This window comes from Nycticebus coucang, chromosome 10 (assembly GCF_027406575.1).
Source record: "Nycticebus coucang isolate mNycCou1 chromosome 10, mNycCou1.pri, whole genome shotgun sequence".
Taxonomy (NCBI): Eukaryota; Metazoa; Chordata; class Mammalia; order Primates; family Lorisidae; genus Nycticebus; species Nycticebus coucang.
This window is the reverse complement of record NC_069789.1, coordinates 117,079,842-117,102,966: the sequence shown is the minus strand read 5'-3', so window position 1 is coordinate 117,102,966 and position 23,125 is coordinate 117,079,842. Positions and strand designations below refer to the sequence as shown.

The following is a 23,125-nucleotide window of genomic DNA, read 5'->3' as shown; positions in this document are numbered from 1 at the left end:
AGAAATGTTCTGGGGGATGAGCAATTGCAGTTGATACACTCAAACACTCCTCATTTCAACTGTTAGTCCCTGTTGTAAACAAAAGAAACATATTCCTCCATGATTTCTGAGACATGTGGAAACCAGGTCATTTTCTTTTACCTTTTCTCATAAGTGGGTTTTGGTGAACTAAATACTTAGGTTTCAGCGTGGATAAATTGGACATCTTGTTTTCTCTCATGGCCTGGAAGGAGCTATTCTTGAGGATTAGGCTGAGTTCTTCTGGCTCTACCTTCTTACCCAGGAACTGACAGATCTTCTCCACAGTTCCTTCTGTGTCCTAAAAGAAGGAAAAACAAGGGAGAGGATGTGAGAGAGAAAGACAACAGAGAACTCAGGATGAAAAGCAGAATGAGGATGAGGAGGGGGAAGAAAAAGAGAGAAACAGGACACAGAAGGGAGAAGTGACAGACTGGATGCAACCAGGAGAAAGCAAGAGAAACCGCTAAAGAAGAGAGAGCAGGGAGTGTGGGAAAGATGCCGGGATCCTGATGGATTTCTCATATGGTTGAGTTAGGAGAACTTAGCAGTAAAAGACAGGGCCTGGGGCTTCTAGGGAGACTTTGAGAAGGAGTCCTAGACAATGATTAAGATTAAACAAGCAGACAACTTCAGTGAGAACTTGACAAAGATTTAAGGAATTGATGTGTAATCCTGGCTGTGCTATCCAACAATACTGTTTCTCATAACTCATATTTGAATATTACATATAGTTTTGCAATATCTTCTCATGTATTATCTCAATAATTAGTACTTGGTAGAGGATCCTGGTAGATTATGGCAAAAAAAAAAAATAGCTTTTTATACCACAAGGATTTTGCCCTGAATGAAAGACTTTTCTCTTAGAAATAAAATGCTTCAAAATTTTTCTCTATTGCACAAGCCCCAGTTGTTCTCTAACAAGAGGACCCAACTGTGGAAGTAGTTGAAATTAAAGTTCAGTGTGTGATTTGAAAGGAAAATTACAAGAAGTTATGGCATCCTGGACCTGAGGGAGTTAAACATGTTAAGAAAGGCTTCCCAATGACAATGATTCATGCTGAGGCCTTTGGGGATTGGACAGAGATGGGCAGAGGAAGGGGATGGGAGGTGATGCTTCTCAGGTGGAACATCCAGTATTCACGTTGTTTTCTCTTTTCTCCAGGATACCATTAACAGGTCAGGTTTTTTCTACAATGGTCTGCTCACCCTCACTGGTCCTGAGCATGACCTGACAGCTTCTCTCATCTCTCAGCAGCCCCCCCAGTCCTCAGCATCTCAGCACATTCACACAGGTTGATTTCACGCCTTCATTTCTCTTCTTACGAGTGAGGCTGAGACGTCAGACAGTTGGACACATCTCTGGAACTTAACTGTTTCTACACAGTTCTGTCTCTTCCCCAGGGCCCTCTCATCACTGGGTTATCAGTCCTGCCCCGAAATGTTTTCACACCCACCAGTGGGAGCAAAAGCCATGGTCCTTTGCCTGAGTGCATGGAATAACCCATTTGATGTCAGATAAAATAAAGAAGAATAAGTGGGGGAAAAAGCATGAATGGTGTGAAAAGGCAACCAGAAGTAGGACAACAAAGACCAGGGAGCTCATCCCACTCTTTCTGACTCTTCTCAAAATTTTGACTGAGAAGGAGGAATGGAGACACAGAGAAATGGAGAGAAGTCAGAGGAAGGGAAGATGGAGATGAGCGGGTGTGCACCGACTACTAAAATGATGGTTACCCGTTTCAGCTCCTCATAACTCAGCATCAGGAAGTTCTCCCTCTCTCTCAGGGACACCCAGCCATGAACATGGTCAAACCATGACCCATATGGCACTGCATGGGGGGAGGAGGCAGAGAGACAGGTTAATTCCATCTATTCGATTCACTCCTCACCAGCTTTATTAGGATATAACTGACAAATACAATTTGTATACATTTAAAATGGAACTCATTATTATATTCATCATCTCACATAATTGCAATTTTTTGAGAGTGAGAACATTTAAGACATATTCACTTATCAACTTTCATATATAATACAATATTAGTTAAGTATAGTCATCATGCTGTATTAGTGCTCTCTGGAACTTATTCATCTTGTCTAAGTGAAACTTTGTACCCTTTGACCATTGTCTCCTACTACTGCTGCCCCGCATATACATATGTCTATATATTTGTATATGCAAAATGTATTTCAGTATATACAAAGAGCTGTGGTATAGATAACGAGCTCCCATGAGTCCACTTCTTGGCTTTACCCATTAATGGTGGATTTTTATTTTTTTTTTTATAGCAAGAGTGTTTTATTATTTGGCACAAATAAGGAGCACATAAGATTACTTCCCAAAGCAGTGTGTCATGATGTATTATTTTCAGTCACCTTATTTATCTGTTTCCCCTTCCCCCCAACTGTTTTATTTTAGAAACCCCCCCCGGACATCACAATATTTCATTGTTACATACTTCAGTGAATCTTTCCATACGAAAATATCACTGTCAACTACATTATCACGTAACCCCCCCAAAAAAAATACTTCTTTAGTATCTTCTAATATCCAATCAGTACTCAGTTTTCCTAGATTATTTCATAAATTTTTTAAATCAAGTTTTTGTAGAGATGGGGGTCTCACTATGTTGTCTAGTCTCAAACTTCTGATCTCAAGCAATCTTCCTGGCTTGGCTTTCCAAAGTGCTGGGATTATAGGCGTGAGCTACCTGATAACATCTTGCCTCTTTCTTTGATAAAGATTACCAGATATTTAAAATTTTTAGAGTATTCCTCAGTAATTTCTGTTGGGTTTGTGTTTTCTGGCTGTGTTAGAGATGGAGTTTCAGATGTGGAAGCACTTATTTCAGTTCCTTCACGGTTGCAGCTCTATTCATGCTTTCTACTTGTTAATGGGACAATTTGGATAACTCAGACAAGTCCAGACCTCCTGGGCTCAAGTGATTCTCTGCCTCAGCCTCCCAAGTAGCTGGGATTAAAGGCACACACCACCATGCCCAGAGAATTTTTTAAAGTTTGGGTAGAGACAGAATCTTACTCTGCCTCAGGCTGGTTCCAACTTCTGGCCTCAAGCAATCAGTCTCCAAGATTTCTACAATTACAACCATGAGCTACTGCAGTTGCTATTTCTTTAAGACAGCTTTTTTTTTTTTTTCGTGAGGTGGGGGTTCTGGGAAAGTCTTAACCTCTTCTTCATTTCTGACAGGTAGACTTGCCAGGTAAAGTGTTCTTGGTGGACATTTTTTTTTCTGTCAGTAGTTTGAATATACAGGTATCATTCCACTCTCTCTTTACTCATAAAGTTTTTGCTCAGAAGTCTGATGCTAGCTTCATTGGAACTCCCTTATATATAGTTCTATATTTTCTATTTATAGAACTATATATAAGGGATATATAGTTATATATAGAAAATATAGTTCTTTTCTCCAGTTGATTTCATGACATGAAATGATTTCTCCAATATGTTGCATGTCCAAAATTAATAACTAAATGGGCTCACAGACGACACCAGAGAGTCTTTCCAGAATATCTGGAAGGCTGACTGATGAAGGACTTTCCCAGACAAAGCTAGTCTGCAAGACATGAATATGGCTCCGTATCTTCAAATGCACAGACACCAATGCACTGCCATAAGGATTTTGGCAGTTTGAGTGTAATATGTCTTGGTTTAATCTTGTTTAGATTGAATCTTATCGGTGACATTTTAACTTTATAAACTTTTGTAAGTTTTATGACTCTTTGTCTCTTCTTTCTTTTTTATTAACATGTACTATTAGAATATTCCCTTTTGAAGCTGCCCCATAAGTTCTGTAAGTTTTTGTCATTCTTTTTTCCTGTTTTCCTTTGACTGCATATTTACAACTGACTTGCCTCAGAATTCATATATCCTTTCTTCTGCTTGATTATTTTTGCTGTTGATGGTCTCAGTTACATTTTTATTTCTTCCATTTCATTCTCACCTCCAAAATTTCCTTTCTTTTAAAAAATAATTTCAGCCCTTCTATTAAATATCATAGTTTGGTCATTAATTGCTTTCCTGTTTTTGTTGAGTGTTTTTGTTCATCTTGTTGAAATTCTCTGAGCTTTCTTAAAGCAATGATTTTGAATTCTTTGTCAGGAAATTCATCTACCTGCACTTGTTTATGGTTGATTTGTTCCTTGGTGATGTCATATTTCCTGATCATTCTTGTTCCTTATGGCAGTGCATTGGTGTCTGTGCATTTGAAGATACAGGGCCATATTGGTATCTTGCACACTAGCTTTGTCTGGGAAATTCCTTCATTGTCAGCCCTTCCAGATATTCTGGGAAGACTCTCTGGTGTCGTCTGTGAGCCCATTTCATTATTAACTTTGGATATGCAACATGTTGGAGAAAGCAAGGGACTGAAAAGGTAATGGCCTTCAGTGACTTCAATGGCAGATAATAAGTATAAATCATTCCTTTTATTTCCCCTTTGGCTATACCTAGCTTCATGGTGCCCACAGTCTGCCTTGAGAGGTGAACCTCCTAGGCCCTGGGAGCATGCTTGGAGTCTTTGGTATTATGGATTCCATGGCTAAAGGTTCCAATAGCATAGGTGATGAGAAGGTTGAAAGTTCCTATGGACTTGTCCCTGTAGACTCCTTATCTTGTTAGAAGAGGACATGCATTCATTTCCTCTTCTAGAGCAGGGCATCCCTGAGGCTTTGGTATCATGCGTGATCCAAAGCTTTGCGCTAAGGCTCATGGTCCAGAGCAGAAACTCATGTTGCCTGGTCTAAAGACAACATCTCCTGGAAGTTAAATTCCACAGGCTTCTTTATCTATACAGGACAAAGGGATTGGATTACTCCTCTCCACGGCTATAGAAAACTCAGAATGTTCATGTTAGCTGACTTCAATGTTGGTGGTTCCTGATTACATAGGAAAGAAAGAGGCCTGTGTATGAGTTTTAAAGCACAAATAGGCATGATGCCAGTGTAGTGGTGAGGATTACAGGATGTGTCTTCATCACTCACCATTCATTGGATTTAACAAGGTTCCTGGTGACTGAGGTATAATCTAGACTTCTTTATATACCAAATAGCAAGATCAAATATAGCACTGAGGAAGGGAACATTCGCTTCATGTTTGGGCTTCCATCCTGTTGTTTTCCTGTTGGTTTTTCTCTGAAAGAGTTATCTGAAGCAAAGTGGATAGATGGCTCCAGAGTTCAGATAGGATCAATAGCAAATATGACTGCCAGGCTTTGTAGTTTGGACTTTATGCTGAGGGCAAACAATCTGGGGATGCTGGTAAAGAGAAAATGAACTGTCGAATGTATAATAGGTAACTGCAATATAGCCTAGAAGGGGGTGCACAATGTGCAGGTTACACCAATAATGCCTTGCATTGTCATCTAGGTGAGAAGTAACAGTGGCTCTGGCTAGTAAAATGTCAATACAGGCAGTAGTAAGTGGTTCTTAATTATCTTAAAAAGTGTGTTGATTGTTTACTATTTAGTTAAAAATCATTCTAGGCCCTGGGGCCCAATATGAACCTCTCAAGTTTGTATTTTAGTGTTGAGGCACCTGGATTAAACAAATAAATATATACATACCTATGGATGATGAGTATTACTAAGGAAAAGAAAAGTTAAGGCTCAAGTGATGGAGAGGTTTTTATTTTACATAGTGTTGCAATTCTAGGATTTCCTAAATACAGCAACATTTTATCAGACTCTAGAATGAAGTTATTAATAAAGGCAGCAGGATTTGATTACTAATGACGTAAAGGCAAGTGGTGAGGGGCGGGGGAGTCCGTGGGAAAAGGAGACTCACATGAAATGTCAGAATCATGCCAGCCCTTAGGTGAGGGGAAGGTGGATCTACTTATCTGGTGAAATGAGTGCAGTAGAAGCAGTTTGGGGAGTGAGGAGAGATGCCCTCAATCTTGCACAGGTTGAATTCCAGGCATCTACAGCTCTCTCCAGGCTGCTAGAGCTCAGGAGAGAGGTGACTCAGCATGCAGTTTTGAGAAAAATGGCCAAATTGCAAGTGCTTGAGAAAGCCCAGGGTTCTGCCTATCTAAAAATACAGAGATTCCAGAGCCATGCAAACCTTTCTGAGACTGATAAAAACAGAAGATGAAGGGAGTTTTGAAAAGAGGTATTTTCTGAAAAACACTGGTAGATGGTTAGAAGGTCAGGTAAACCAATGTAAAGCTGACTTTGAGAAAGCCACAAATTAGGAGAGTGGAGAAGAATATAATTTTCTGTGCTAGATCGGGTAACATTAGATTCAGCAAATACAGTGGATAATTTATCAGGGACAAGCTGAGGGGCTGGCTAGAGCCCAGCTGCCACGTAAGAGAACAGGGGGATTTTGCAGATTTGGGTTCCAGCAGTGACAGAGCCTTGGTAGCCCTGGGCTGGTGAGATGTGGATACAGAGTGAGTGTCGGGTAAGATCTGAGAACGGACTCAGCGCGCCCCCTAGCTTCCATATTTTGCAGCACACTCACCTGTTCCTTCCACAAACCATTCAAGATACTGTTCCACTGACTTGGGCTTCTTAGACAAATTCACTGAATTCCAGAAGAAATAGCCTGATACAATAACATCCTTGGGATTTCTTATGAGGTAAATCACCTTAAATGGAAAGGCAAGAGAACTAAAAATCAATATATACATTTCCCACTTTTTAAAAAAATCTTCATAAAAATGGAACAATAGCCAATTCCTAGAAAATGCTTTTGATAAGCATTCTTTAGTGTATTAGCTAATCAACTATAAAATTTAATGTTCTTATGAAGTAGTCATTGTTCCCAGAATATGACAATGGGAGAGGAAAGCACTGTCCCTTCCCTCTGGGGTATATTAGTGTACTCGCAATGGGAGGCAACTTGAGCATTTCAAAATGTGAGTGGTATTGTATTTCTGTAGACAGTTTAAAGATTATTAACAAGAGAATATACATTATGGAATAATATACATGATGGTGTGTTCATATATAAGAAATATATATCCATATGTACACCCCAAGATCATGGATGAAACTCACAGATACCACACTGAGTGAAGGAAGCCAGGCATCTGATAGTTCACACAGCATGACTCTATTTATATGAATTGCAATAACAAGCAAAAATAAGGTCTGGTTCTAAGTCAGTGTGGTGTTTACCTGTGTGTGGGCTCTGATTGGGAAGGGAGATAAAGAAATGGAAAGATTCTAAATTAGGGCCTAGACGAAGTTTACCCAGTATGTATATATGTAAATACTCACCAAGCTAATAGTTAAGATTACTGCACACACACACATACACACACAGGGAAGCTTACTTGGCATTTGAACATATACATTTTCCTTTGGATTCTGCACCCACTTTTTCTGTAACATTATTCTAGTCTTCATCTTTCTCTAGTCCTCAGTTTCCTCACACAGGGATTTTCCAAACAATATAAGACACATATTAATAGGCATGTTGTAACAAATTCATTGTGCTGTTGCACAAGGTAAAGTTTCTTTGTATGGTGCCCCATGATTGCATTAACGTACACAGCTATGATTTAATAATAAATTTTTTAAAAGTTTCTAAATGAGGGTGGCACCTGTGGCTCAAGGAGTAGGGTGCCGGTCCCATATGCCAGAGGTGGCGGGTTCAAACCCAGCCCTGGCCAAAAATCACACACACAAAAAAAAAGTTTCTAAATGAGGAGAACATAATGCTAAGTTTCTCAATTTAGTTTAAGCAAAAAACATTTTAAAAATTCACAAATTAGTCAATACCTTCCAGGCAAGAGTATTTTTCTCTCCTTCCTTCTTCCCTTCCTTCCTTCCTTCCTTCCCTTCTTCCCTTCCTTCCCTCTCTTTCTTTTCTTTATTTTTCTTTTAAAAAATGTTATTTAGCAAAGCATGTTTCTAAAAATGGATGTATGTTAGATCCTGAATAACAACTGTCCCTTCTGGAGAGCTTGTTCAGCCACTGGGGAGATCCGTGTGGCTGCTCATCTCTATAGACAGCTACACACAGTAAGACACAGAGGTTGGAAAAAGTATCCACCACACCACAGCAATTACCTTGGATTTCAGCATTGATTTACAAATGTGCTGGCTCTCATGTGACCAATTCCATTTCTACTCAGTGGCAAGAGGCACTTACTGAATTAAGATTGGCTCACTATTTATTTTAGAAGAACATAAAGGGGCTTATCTAGTATACTCAAACATAGAAATTAAGTTTGAGAACTATTCATCCTACAAAAAGTGCTACATACCTCTACTCTGCATATCAATATGGTCACCTTTGAAGTACTCCCCTTGGGAGGCTTTGAACTGATGTCAGTCCCCAGTCCACCCTTCAAAACACATCTGGATCATTTTTTTGTGGAAAGGACATCTAAGTGCTGTCATATTACCCATGATGCCCTGAATGTCACCAAATGTGTTTCTTTCAATATTTCCTTTGTCTTCAGGTAAAAAGACAATGCGGGCCAGATATCAAGTGAGTAGGGGTGGTGTCCCAGTACAGTTATTTGTATAAATTTTTGCTGGCTAAAAATTCTCTCATAAGCAATGCCCTGTGAACTGCTACATTGTTTTAATATAAGAGCCATGTGTTATGGAGCAAGATTTTGAGTTCAAATTTTGTTGAAAATTAAAAAATTAAAACATAATAAAAAGTCCTATTTCTCTATTGATATTTACTTTGTCTTCTATGCTCCCCAGTGCTAGCTAATGATTTTCACTCACAGTTCTACAGATTTTTACAATGTCTTCATCAGTTCTGCTCGATACTGGCCACCTTGATCTCTCTTCATCTGTGATGATTTCTCTTTGCTCAGAAAACTGCTTAATCCCTGTGTACACAGTTGTGTTCTTCATAGTATTATCCCCGTTCGCTTGGACTAACATTTCTCTGATGCCACTTTCAATTTTGTGAAATTAAACAAGAAATGTAATGTTTATTTGTTGCTGTGCTTCAAGCTCTGACATTCCAACGAAAATATGCAACAAAAATAATTAACGCCACTCAGCAAGACACCACTACATATGGACACAAAAACAGCTATAAGACACTGATACACCAAAGTTATGAATCCTTACAAAGTTATTGGTACGGTGCTGCCAATGGCATGATGGTAATTCATGACATTATTGTCAGACCCTTACATATGATGCAGTTATAAATTTTAGTAGGTCTTAAAATACAGTTTTCTAAGATTCTGGAATTACCATGTAACTATCTTTGTCTGTATCTGGCTGGCACAGTGTGTGGAATGGTTCCTACCCTTGCACTCAACTATGATCCCTGGAACAGCCACACTGCCATCACCTAATGCAGAATCTCAGGTCCTATCCAAACCTACCAAATGACAACGCATTTCAACAAGGTCTCCAAGTGGTTATAGGCACATTAATGTTTGAAAGACATTGGTCATACATGTCATGACCATTGTGCACTGACCTTGGCCTTGGAACTGGAGAAAGACTTGGGGAAGAGATGGATGGGGAGGTGGGAGGTGAGCAAGCGTGGGCCCTTCTTCTTAGTTGCTATTGAAAACCCGGGCTCAATCTCTATCCAGGGTGAGCGTTCCCAGACGGGCACAGACTGGATCCACTTGATATCCACCTTGGAGTGAATCAGGCAGAGAATCTCAACCAACCAGTGTGTTCCTGGATTAAGAAGGAAAAAGGATGGCAACTCATTTCGATCTGATTCTAAAAACAAATTATGGTAAAATATACATAACATAAAATGTACCGTTTTCAAGCATGCAGTTTAGGAGCGGTAAGTATGTTCCTATTGTTGCACAACCAATCTCCATGAGTATTTAATCTTGCAAAACTGAAACTATGTACTTATTAAACAACAACTTCTCTTTTCCCCCTCCCTCAGCCACTAGCAACCACCTTTGTACTTGCCCTTCTGTGAACCTGACTTCTCTAGGACACCTTATGTAAGTAGAACCACGCAGTGTGTGCATTTCTGTGACTGGCTCACTTACTTTAGTGCAATGTGCCCAAGGCTCATCCATGCTTTAGCATGTGCCAGCCTTTGCTTCCTTTTGAAGGATGAATCCTATTCCATTGTATCTATGTCACAGTTTATCCCTCATGTGTCAAATGGTGTTTGGGTTGCTGCCAACTTTTGGCCATTTACTGAAGTCTTTGAATAAGTTCCCATTGTTCTTAGCTTTTCAGGGCCCTGCCACTTGCAGTGCCTTTTGCTTCAATCTGCCCCACTTGCAGAGTCTCACCCTCCAGCCTCACGCCCATAGAAATAGGATCTACATATTTCAGTCCCTCAGATGTGTCAGGCCCTTTTATAATTCCTCATCATCACTCATAATGACGCTTCTACAGGAAAATATCCTTCTTCACTAAGTAATCTCCCTTTCATTCTTTCCATTTCAATTTTAGATTCTGTTTCTTCTATACGAACTTCAGTGGTCATCTTTCTCCCTGCTGACGCACACACCTTAATCAGCCTTAGAATTCACTCCTCCGGGTTATTCTAATACTGTAGTTTATCCCCTCTGAGCACTCATCTTACTGTGTAATTTGTTGACTGAATCCTATTATCTGTATGTACGTGGTGCTAGGCATTACTTCGCCTCTCCTACCCCCCAAACCATTGCACATTGTCTAGCATATAAAAGTGCTCTGATCAGGACCTGCGGAGGTGGCTCATTCCTGTCATCCTAGGCAGAGTTGTGAGGATGCCTTTTGAGCCCAGGGGTTCAAGATCAGCCAGAGCAATATACCAAGAATCATATTCAGAACAGAATTGTAAAAACTAACTTAGCCTGACGGCTCATGCCTATGGTTCCAGCTACTTGGGAGGACTGTTGGAGCCCAGGAGTTTGAGTCTGCAGTGAGGTCCGATTGGGCCACTGCACTGCTGTTGGATCACAGAGTGAGACCCTGTCCCACAGATTAAAAAAATAAGAGAGAGGGAAGGAAGGAGGGAAGGGAGAAGGGAAGGAAAGAGGGAAGCAAGGAAGGAAAGAAGAAGGGAGGGAGGGAGGAAGGAAGGAAGGAAGCTCTCCGACCATCTACTGAATCAATGATGAAAACAACCACAGCCTTTCTCCGTTCAGGATTCTGTTCCTTACCTGATTTGGGGAATGTGATTACTACTACATCTTCATCCTCCATCACAAATTCTTCACGTACTTTTCTCAAGATTTCAGGTTTGTAAGGGCCCGTTGGGAAAGGTATCCCTTCATACCATAAATTGTCCTCTGCCATGATAATTAGCTCCTTGGGCTCAAGTATCAGGGTTTCAGCAGCAACCACTGTTGGAGGCTGTGGCGGCTGCTGGCAGATTACGTTTTATTAGGTTAAGAGAAAAGGTTCACTAATCTCTGCCCAGTTTGCTGCAATGTTTGTTGGTTGATTCAGAGAATAGGTATTGTGATCAACAGTCAAAACTTTAATGATATTGAGCAATTATGAACTTGAGAAAACATTTTGGAGGTAGTGTGAGTTTGAGTTCACACTAGTAAACAGGAAATTTGGTGACAAAAAAGCAAGGATATAGAAATGTGTGCACATTTTAAAATATTTCCAATAAGCTTTATTTTTATAAGTAAATATTTATAGAGAAATTGCAAAGAGAATACAGAGTGTTTCCATAGTTCATACATCATGCAGATTTCCTTAACTTTTACCTAATGTGCCTTTTTTCCCCAAAAAATCCCACCCAGGACAGATTACACACAATCATCAAGTCTCTTTTGGTTCCTTTTGGCTGTGACTGTTTCTCAGGCTTTCTTTGTTTTTGATGCCCCTGACAAATTTGAGGAATACTGGTCAATTATTTTGTAGAATGTTCCTCCAATGGAATTCATTGGATGATTTTCTCATAATTAAACTGGGTTCATGGCTTTCGGAGAGAAAGGTCACATAAACAAATGCCGTTATCATCACATAATAATCCAGGGTACCTACTATCCACATGGCCTAGCACTGATGATGTTATCCTTGGTCATCTTAAGTCAGGTGTTTCAGATTTCTCCACTGTAATTGTCCTTTTCTCTTCCTCCATTTCTCTGTAGGCCTGTCTTAAACATCAATTCTAAATTTGAATATAGTCATAAGATCACATAATATAATCCCCAATCAGAAACATTCTGCAAAATACTGAGTCTGTCCTTTTAAATTGTCACATAGCTATGAAAACAAGGAAATGGAACCCAAGTCTCAGACTGAAGGAACATGAGGTTAAGTGCTGTGTGAATCCTGAACCACACCTGTACACCATGTTGTAATTATATCATGAAACAATTGCCCAAATCTGACCATGCAACATGGATTTACATAATGTTGAATAGTACTGTATCGCTGTCAGATTCCCTTATTCCCATAATTTTACTCTGGTCATATACCATGTATTCTTGTTCGTAGAAAATATACACTGAAATCTTGAGGGATAAAAGAGAATAATCAGCCAGCCACAGTGGCTCATGCCTGTAATCCTAGAACTTTAGGAGGCTAAGGTGGGAAGATTACTTGAGCTCAAAAGTTCAAGACCAGCCTGAGTAACAGTGAGACCTCATTCCTGTGAAAAATAGAAAAAAATTCACCTGGCACAGTGGTGTGTACTGAGGGTCTCAGACTCACAGGAGGCTGAAGCAGGAGGATCACCTGAGCCCTGGAGTCTGAGGTTGCTATAAGCTGTGATGACACCACTCCATTCTTCCCTGGGGGAAGTGAGACTGTGTATTAAAACAAAAACAAACAAACAAAAAACATTCTTCTTCGACAACTGAGGCAGTAACAACTGTATATTTACATACAAAAGAATGAAGCTGGGGCCCCATATGCCGGAGGTGGCAGGTTCAGACCCAGCCCCAGCCAGAAACTGCAGAAAAAAAAAAAAAAAAAGAATGAAGCTGGGGACTTACACTACAATGTATACAATAATTAAAAATGGATCAAATACCTCAAATATGGTAAAAGTCTTAGAATACAAGATATGGGTAGATGTCCATGACCTTTGGTTTGGCAGTAGTTTCTTTGCTGTGATACCAGTAAACAAGACTTGGGGGGAAAAATAGATGACTTGGAGTATGCTGAATTGAAAAGCTTCTGTCTTTCAAAGAACTCTGAATAGTGAATAGAAAACAGTAAATAGAAAATCTACAGAATAGGAGAAAATATTTACAAATTATATATGTGAACAAATAAAGAACTTCTACAACTCAACAACAAAAAGTCAATTAAAAATGGGCCCAAAACTCGACTAGAAATTTCTTCAAAGAAGACAAGCAAACAGCCAACACATGCAGGAAAAGAGGCTCAGGATTATTAGTCACTAGAGAAATGCAAATCAAAAGTGCTTCCTACCCACCAGGGTAGCTGGAGAACATTGACCCAACCAATTGGACTGAATTTGACTTTTCAGAATACTACACCTAAGAGCAATATAATACACATTGTTTTCAAGTACACATGGCTGATTCACCAAGACAAGTCAAATGGTCAGCCATCATACAAAGCTCAACAAATGTCAAACATTGGAAATAATATAAATTATTAATGGTATTAAATTATAAACTAACAACCAGAAGATATCCATAAATTTTCAAATACTTTTAAATTAAACAAGAAATATCTGAGTAAACCATGGGTCAAAAAAGTACTAATAATCCTTCTCTTTTTAATTGTAAGCTCAACTGTGACACCAAAGCCTTCCTTTCTCTCTTGTTTGTTTACTGAAAAACAAGTGGCTAACTACTTTTAAATCCAAAAGATTGGGGCTTTTAAAACTGTCATATTGTGTCCTCCATCAAATGACATGTTGCAGTTCTAACCCCTAGTATCTTAAAATGTGGCCTTATTTGGAAATAGCATCTGTTTAGTGTCTTTAGAGATTTTTAGATACAAGATCACATCATCAGCAAACAGAGAGTTTGACCTCCTTTTTACAGATTTGTAAACCTGTTATTTCCCTCTCTTACCAGATTGCTCTGGCTAGGTCTTCTAGTACCATGTTGAGTAGAAGTGATGATAGTGGGCCCTTTTGTCTTGTCCCAATTCTTAGGGGGAATGTTTTCAACTTTTCCCCAGTCAGTATAATGTTGGCTGTAGGTCTGTCATACGTGGCTGAGGTATATTCTTTTTATGCCTAGTTTGTTTGGAGTTTTCATATGAAAGGGGGCTGGATTTTAAGGAATGTTTTTTTGTTCCTATTGAGATGATCATGTGGTCTTTGTTTTTGCTTCTGATTATGTAATGAATCCCATTTGTTCATTTGTATATGTTAAGCCATCCTTGTATCTTTGGGCTGAAACTCCCTTGATCATGGTGAATCATCATTTTTATGTGCTCTTGTACATGTTTGCTAGTATTCTCTTGAGGATTTTTAACATCTATGTTCATAGGGGATATTGGTCTGCAGTTTTCTTTGTGGTGTCCTTTCCTGGTGTGCACCTGGGCTTGATGGTTGCTCACAGGAGAGGGCTGGGTGGGATGAGGAGAGTCACCCAACATTCAAGTGGGAGTAAAAGAGTTAAAAACTAGAGGTAACATTATTTGTGTTTCCATTAGTGTAATTTAAGTGAAAACCAAACTGCTAGAAAATACTAACTCGGCCAAGGTTTGGAAAGATGGCTGCTGAAAGTTTAAATTGGAACAACCCCTTTGGAAAATACTGCAGAAGAATACTACTAAATCCTCATGTCCACACATCTGATGATCCAACGGTTCTCGTCTTGGGTGTATTTATATCCAACAGAAACATCCACTAAGAGACATACAAACAAAGATTGATGACAGGTGCATTAAGGATTTTAACCCCTAACTATAAACTCCTCATTTCCCGTCAACAATATAATGAGTAATAAGCTTTGCTGCATTGACTCAAAAATTCTTCCCAAAGAGTATCAATCTCATGAACATAATGATGAATAACGGAAGCCAGATACAAAAATGTTGCTGTGATGTTGAATTTATAAACAGTACAAATACAAATGAAACTTGATGAGAATCTGTCTGTTCTCCAGACTACCCATACAATTTAGCATGTCTACCAGCATCCTACAAAAGATTCCATTGCTTTCACAACTACCATCATCAGGCTATATTAGCAGTTTTTTTTTAATCTTACTAAAGTTTTATTGGATTAACTTCCACATTATCCATATAATCTATGTGAAATAGATATTTGTGTGTACGTTGTGACATGGAGTCAAGTTTCAACTTATTTCACAATGAAGTATCTGATTAACCCAGTACCCTTACAGGAAAACCTACCTCTTCCTCACTTTATAAAGATATCCTTGCCATGAATGAAACGTCCAGATTCCCATGGGCCTGTTTCTGAATTCTCAGTTCTGAGTCATTTGTCTGTTTATCCAACTCCACACCGCACTTGGGTTATTGTCCTCATCACCCCATTTTACAAAAAAGGAAACCGAGGCACAGAGAGCTAAAGTAGCTCGCCCTAGGTAATTGCTAAGCAATGTTAGAGCTGGAAACGGAACCCAGCAAGTTTGGCTTTATGGTCCATGCACTCAATAAACTTTACTGAGTCTCACCCTAACACAAACGTTTGTGAACAAACGTTTTGCGTCACTACATCAAAGTAGTCGTTGCGTGAAGTCTTGAAAACAGGAACGCTGCCGCTGTTCCTGTTGTTAACGAAGAGGAGCAGGACCAGGCCCTGAGGTTCCGGCGCAGCCGCAAACGGAGCCGCTGCTCTACCAGTCCCACCACTAGAGGGCCTGGCATTTTTTTGTTGTTAATTTTTTTATTGTTAGGGTTTCATTGAGGGCACAAGAAACCAGGTTATACTGATTGCACTTGTGAGGTAAAGTCCCTTTTATATTTGTGTCTTGCCCCGAAAAGGTGTGTCACACAGAGTCCCCCACAGACCTCTCACCTTCCCTCTCTCTATTCTCCCTCCCTCCTTCCGTCTCTCTGCTCTTCCTTTCCCCACCCCTCCCTCCTTCTCTCTCCCTCTGCTCTCCCTTTCCCCCACCCCCCACCTTGTACTAGGTCATTAATTGTCCTCATACCAAAATTGAGTACATAGAATTCATGCTTCTCCATTCTTGTGATGCTTTACTAAGAATAATGTCTTCCACTTCCATCCAGGTTATACAAAGGATGTAAAGTCCCATCTTTTTTTAATGGCTGAATAATATTCCATGGTATATATATACTGCAGATTGTTAATCCATTCCTGGGTTTCTGGGCATTTAGGCTATTTCCACATTTTGGCCATTGTAAATTGTGCTGCAATAAACAGTCTAGTGCAAGTGTCCTTATGGTAAAAAGATTTTTTCCTCCTGGATAGATGCCCAGTAATGGGATTGCCCGATCAAATGGGAGGTCTCGCTTGAGTTCTTTGAGGGTTCTCCATACTTCCCTCCAAAAAGGTTGTACTAGTTTGCAGTCCCACCAGGAGTGTAAAAGTGTTCCCTTCTCTCCACATCCACATCAACATCTGCAGTTATAAGATTTTGTGATGTAGGCCATTCTCACTGGGGTTAGATGATATCTCAGGGTGGTTTTGATTTGCATTTCTCTAATGATTAGGGATGATGAGCATTTTTTTCATATATTTGCTAGCCATTGGTCTGTCTTCTTTAGAGAAGGTTCTATTCATGTCCCTTGCCCACTTATATGGGATTATTGGCTTTTTTCCTGTGGATTAATTTGAGTTCTCTGTAGATTCTAGTTATCAAGGTTTTGTCTGATTCAAAATATGCAAATATCCTTTCCCATTGTGTAAGTTGTCTATTTGCTTTGGTAGTTGACTCCTTAGCTGTACAGAAGCTTTTCAGTATAATTAAGTCCCTTTTGTTTATTTTTGTTATTTTTGCAATTGCCATGGCAGTCTTCTTCATACTTTCCCAAAGCTAATATCTTCAAGTGTTTTCCACACTTTCTTTGAGGATTTTCATTGTTTCATGCCTTATATTTAGATCTTTTATACATCTTGAATCCTTTTTTAATTAAAACCCTGAAGAATGTAGGCATAAGTGGCACATTTCTTAAACTGATCAAAGCCATCTATGACAAACCCACAGCTAGTATTTTGCTGAATGGAGTAAAACTGAAAGCTTTTTAAAACTGGAAATTTTTGAAAACTAGTATTCAACATAGTGCTGGAAGTTCTAGCCAGTAGAATCAGCAAGAGAAGTAAATAAAGGGCATCCAATTGGGAGCAGAGGAGGTCAAATTCTTCCTCTTTGCTGATGATGCGATCTTATACTTATAGAACCCCAAAGACTCAACCACAAGACTCCTGAAAGTTGTCAAAAAATATAGTAATGTCTCAATATATAATCAATGTCCACAAGTCAATAGCCTTTGTATATGCCAATAATAGCCAGGAACAGAAGCTAATTAAGGACACAATCCCCTTCACAGTAGTTTCAAAGAAAATGAAATACCTAGGAATATACCTAACAAAAGAGATGAAGGACCTCTATAAAGAAAACTACAAAACCCTAAGAAAAGAAATAGCAGAAGACATTAACAAATAGAAGAACATACCATGCTCCTGGGTGGGAAGAATCAACATTTTAAAATGTCTATACTTCCCAAAGCAATCTACAGATTCAATGCCATTACCATTAAAATGCCAACATCATACTTTCAGACTTGGAAAAAATAATTCTCTGTTTCGTATGGAACCAAGAAAAAAAAAACATATAGCTAAGGCAACTCTTAGTAATAAAAACAAAGCCAGGGCATCAGCCTACCAGACTTCAGGCTGTACTACAAGGCCATAGTGATCAAAACAACATGGTATTGCCACAAAAATAGAGACATAGACATCTGGAACTGAATAGAAAACCATGAGGTGAAAGTAACATCTTATAGCCACCAAATCTTTGGTAGCCAAACAAAAACATACACTGGGGGAAACAATCCCTATTTAATAAATGGTGCTGGGAGAACTGGATATCCACATGTAAAAGACTGAAACTGGACCCACACCTTTCTCCACTCACAAAAATTTGACTGCTATTTCTTTTTTTTCTTTAAACATTTGAAGATTTATTATGGAAATACAAAATATTTAAGTAACATCCTAATCAGTGATCCCAGAGCCAAACTTTTGAAACACATGCTGAGTGTTTGAGAAGAGAATGAGGACATAGGTTATGAAGAGATAGTTTACTTGATCAGGCATTTAGTATATGAAGGTCATTCAGAAATTTGTTTATGAAACACTAACATTTGTAACCCCAAATATTAATCCTATGATGTCAGTTAAATTCACTGGGAAAACCAATCAACGTGACATTACATTTGGAAGTGGAAGGCAAATCCCCAAACATTAAATCAACAGGAATGATTACGACAAACAACTAAATAGCACTCCTTATTTAAAGGTTATTTTTAAATAATCTAAATTTTCAATCACATTGGTAACCATAAGCTTTTAGAAGTTATAGTCCTTAAGCCTAGGCATTACAAAGAAACCCAGTGCCAATCCTGAGTCTGATGTTGGCGTCTATCAGCTAGGGTCGTTGCTTTCAGTTCTGGAGTCCTGGAGTTATGTGGCCTATTCTTGTACAGCTATGATAAAGGGTTTCATAAAGTGCTCTTGACACATTCGACGTCATCCACGGAAGTTTCTGCCTCTTCCTAGACACTCTCACATCTTCAATAGTGTTCAAGGATGATCAATGCCCAGAAAGCCTTAAAGCACAGTCTGCTAAGAGCCAGAGCCACAGGACTGTAGGGTCGGCATCTTCTTGGGTTTTCCCAGAATATACTCAAATCATCTGGGATGTCTGAAATCCTCCTCCTAAAGTAAAAACTTTTCAGTGGTTCTTTCTGTGGGGCTGAGCTTTTCTGGGAGAAATCCTCCCCTCCTCTTCTTGGACTGCTATTTCTTCTAAGACAAGTTTATTGGTGATGAACTCCCTCAGCTTTTGGGAGGGAGTCTTAATCTCTCCTTCATTTCTCTCCTGGGAAAGTCTTAATCTCTTCTTCATTTCTGAAATGCAGATTTGCCAGGTAAAATGTTCTTGGTCGACAATATTTTTCTTTCAGCAGTTTTCATATACAGGTATCATTCCACTCTCTCTTTGCTTATAAGGTTTTTGCTCAGAATCTCCTGCTACCTTTATTAGAGCTCCCTTATATGTAAAATAGTTCTTCTCTCTAGTTGCTTTCAGGATTTTTAGTTTTTTATTTTTAACAGTTTGAGTATAATACATGTTGGTGTAATCTTGTTTGGATTGAATCTGATTGGAGACCTTTTAGCCTCTTAAACTTAGATATTTATATCTTTTCCCAGACTGGGAAAGTTTTCTGCCTTTACTTTAGTAAGCTTTATGACCTTTTGTCTCTCCATCTTCTTCTTCAACCTGTACTATTAGAATATATTCTTCTTTGATGCTGCCCTACAAGTTCTGTAAGCTTTTTTTTCTCTTTTAATTCTTTTTTTTTTTTTTTTTTGCAGTTTTTGGCTGGGGCTGGGTTTGAACCCACCACCTCCAGCATATGGGGCCGGTGCCCTACTCTTTTGAGCCACAGGATCTGCCCTTCTCTTTTAATTCTTCTGTCCTTTTTTCCTTTGATAGTATATTTGCAACTGACATGCCTTGGAAATCACAGGTTCTTTCTTCTGCTTGATTATTTTTGCCATTGATGTTCTCGATTGCATTTTTATTTTTTTCATTGCATTTTCACCTCCAAAAGTTCTATTTAAAATAAATAATCTCAGTTCCTTTATTAAATATCTTATTTTGGTCATTAATTATTTTCTTGTTTTTGTGTGTGTGTCCCTTGTTGAAATTCATTGAGCTTTTTTAAAGTAATGATTCTGAATTCTTTGTCAGGCAATTCATATATCTTCTCTTGTTTATGGTGGACTTGTACCTTGGTGTTGTCATATTTCCTGATTGTTCTTGTTTGTTGTAGCAGTTCATGGGTGTCTGTGCATTTGAAGATATAGGGCCATAGTCTTGTCTTGTAGACTATCTTCGTCTAGAAAAATTTCACCAGTTAGCCCATCCAGAAATTCTGGGAAGGCTCTCTAGTGTGGTCTGTGAGCCTATTTCATTTTTAACTTTTGACAGGCAAATTGTTCAGAGAAGCATGGGACCAAGAAAGTAATGGCCTTCAGTGACTCCTGCAAATAGTAATTATGAGTCATTCCTTTTGATTTTCCCACTGGCCATACCTTGTTGAGTGGTGCCCATAGTCTGCCTTGGGAGGTGGATCACACAGGCCCTGAACTCATGCTTGGAGACTTTTGCATGAGGGACTCTATGGCTCAAGGTTCCCATAGCATAGATAACAAGAAGGTTGAAATGTTCAGGTAAGCAAGTGCCCTTGTTTTTACAGACTCCGTACCTTGTTAGAAGAGAAAATTCATTCTGATCAGGGCATTCCTGAGGCCTTATTATCATGTGTGAGCCAAAGCTCTGTTGTAAGGCTCAGGATCCAGAGCAGGAACCCATGTTACCTGGGTCTAAGGACAACATTTCCTGGAAGTTAAATTCCCTAGGTTTCTTCATCTGTACAGGGAAAAGAGTTTGGATTACTCTTCTTCATGGCTACAGAAAACTGAAAATGTTTATGTTAGCTTATAGCAATAAAGACTTCAATGTTTGTGTGTCTTGATTGCATAGGAGAGAAAGAGGCCTGTGCATGAATTTTAAAGCACATAGAGGAAAAATATGGAAGTAGTGGAGAGGGTTACAGGATGTGTCTTGGCGAGTGTTACAAGATGTGTCTTCATGATTCACCAGTATTGATGACACTTATCAAGATTCCTGGTGAGACATTAAGTACTATCCAGAGTTCTTGATGTAGCAAATGTCAAAACCAAATATAGCATTGAGGAGGAGAGCATTCTGTTTATGTCTGGGCTTTCATTATGAGGTTTCATTGGTAGTTTTTCCCCCATGATCATACTAATGTACACAGCTATGATTTAATAAAAATAAATAAATAAAAAGAAAGAAAGAGTAACCTAAAGAAAGTCATGAGAGAGGGCTGCGGAGTTCAGGAAGTATCAATACCAAATATGACTGCCAGGCTTTGTATATTGGACTTTATGCTGTGGGCAAACAATCCAGGGATGGCAGTAAACAGAAAATGAACTATCTAATGTATAATAAGTAACTGCAATATAGCCTAGACGGGGACATAGTGTGCAGGAACAGATACCAGTAATGCCTTGTATGTTAATCTAGGTGAGACATAACAGTGCCTCTGGTAAAGAAAAAAGAAGAGCCAGGTGGTGCCTGTGGCTCAAAGGAGTAGGGCACCAGCTCCATATACTGGAGGTGGTGGGTTCAAACCTGGCCCTAGCCAAAAAAAAAAAGAAGTGCCAATAGAGGCAATACTAAGTGGTTATTGATCATGTGAAAATGTGTGTTGAATGCTTTTTCATTAGAATCATTCCAGGCCCTGGGGCACAAGAATGAACATTTGGAGTTTACATTTTAGTGTGGAGACACACAGAATAAGCAAATAAATAAATACATATCTATTGGTGATGAGTATTACTAAGGAAAAGAAAAGTTGAAGCTCAAGTGATGGGGAGATTACTATTGAATAGAGTGTGACAATTATAGGATTTGCTGCTGCATCTTATCAGAGACCAGAATGAAGGTACTAATTAAGGTGATGACATTTGATTACTAATTAGATAAAGAAAAGTGGTGAGGGGTGGAGGAGTTGGGTGGGAAAAGGAAGACACACTTGAAATCTCAGAATCATGCCAGCCCAGAGGTGAAGGGAGGGTGGTTCTATTTATTGGGTGAGATCAACATGCAGTAGAAGCAGTTTGGGGAGTGAGGAGAGATGTCCTCAATGTTGCACAAGTTGAATTCCAGGCATCTATGGCTCTCTCCAGGCTGCTAGAACTCAGGATACAGATCACAGCTGAGACAGGGGACTCAGCATGCAGTTTTGAGAAGAATGGCCAAATTGCAAGTGCTTGAGAATCAAAGCCCAGGGATTCTGCGTAACAAAGTATAGAGATTCCAGAGTCATGCAAACCTTTTTGAAACTGATAGAAACAGAGGATTAAGGGAGCTTTGAGAAGAGGTATTTTCTCAAAAATACTGGTAGTAGGTTAGTAGGTCAGAATTGTATTATCTGGGAAGCCAGTGAAAAGCTGACATTTGGAAAGCCACACATTAGAAGATTGGAGAAGACTATCATAGCCGGTCTTAGATCTGGAGACATTAGACTCAGAAAATAGCATGGAGGATTTATCAGAGACAAGCTGAGGGGCTGGCTATAGTTCTGTTGCCATGTAGGAGAGCAGGAGGACTTTACAGATTTGGGTTCCAGCAGTGACAGAACCTTGTAGCCCTGGAATGGTGAGATGTGATTGGGATGGACCATGATGGCGTGGAAAGGTTCTGAATTAGACCTAGATGAGAGTTACCCAGTTTTTATATATGTCAATACTTATCATGTTAATACTTAAGATCACTACAAACACACACACACACACACATACCTACTCACATACACAAGCAAGATTACTTGGCATTTGAGCATATAAATTTTCCTTTGAATTCTTCCGCCATGTTCGTTGTGACATTATTCTAGTCCTCAGCTCTCTACATGCCTCAGGGTCCCCACACAAGGATTTACCAAACACATGTAAATAGGCATGTTGTGACAAATTCATTGTGCTGCTGCACAAGGTAAAATTCCTAAGAGAGGAGATTATTGTGCAAAGTTTGTCCGCTTAGTTTAAGCAAAAACACATTTTAAAAGTTCACAAACTAATAAGCACCTAGGAAAGCATGATTTTCCTCCTTCCTTCCTTTTTCTCTTTCTTGTTTTTTAATTTTATATTTTTTAGCCAAGTGTGTTTCTGATATACATGAGATCCTGGATAACAGCTGTCCCTTCTGGTGATCACTGTTCAGCCACTGGGGAGATCCGTGTGTCTGCCCATCTCCATAGACAGCTACACACAGTAAAACACAGAGGTTGGAAAAACTATCTGCCACACCAGAGCGATTACCCTGGATTTCACCATTGATTTACAATTGTGTTAGTTATCACATGAACAATTTCTGCTGCTTCTCAGTGGCAAGAGACACTTACTGAATTAAGATTGGCTAACTTTTTATTTTATAACAACAAAAAGAGGTTTATCTAGGATACTGAGATCTGACAATTAATATTGAGAACTA

General features: G+C 39.2%; 1 protein-coding gene across 4 annotated transcripts in view; it reads right to left on the bottom strand.

The window, feature by feature from the left end:
• LOC128595778 (sulfotransferase 2A1-like) overlaps nt 1-23,125 on the bottom strand; it is a 46,152-nt gene that overhangs the window by 9,498 nt on the left and 13,529 nt on the right. Inside the window, exons 2-6 of one of the 4 annotated variants that reach the window (XM_053604746.1) lie at nt 11,099-11,300; nt 9,448-9,656; nt 6,505-6,631; nt 1,756-1,850; nt 142-319 (exon numbers count right to left, since the gene is read on the bottom strand). In XM_053604746.1, the coding sequence (XP_053460721.1) occupies nt 142-319; nt 1,756-1,850; nt 6,505-6,631; nt 9,448-9,656; nt 11,099-11,234 (745 nt within the window). In that variant the 5' untranslated portion in view covers nt 11,235-11,300. Of the gene's footprint in view, nt 1-141; nt 320-1,755; nt 1,851-6,504; nt 6,632-9,447; nt 9,657-9,744; nt 9,838-11,098; nt 11,368-23,125 lie in introns of those variants that run through there. The other 3 variants (XM_053604745.1, XM_053604744.1, XM_053604747.1) reach the window with 3 other exon arrangements.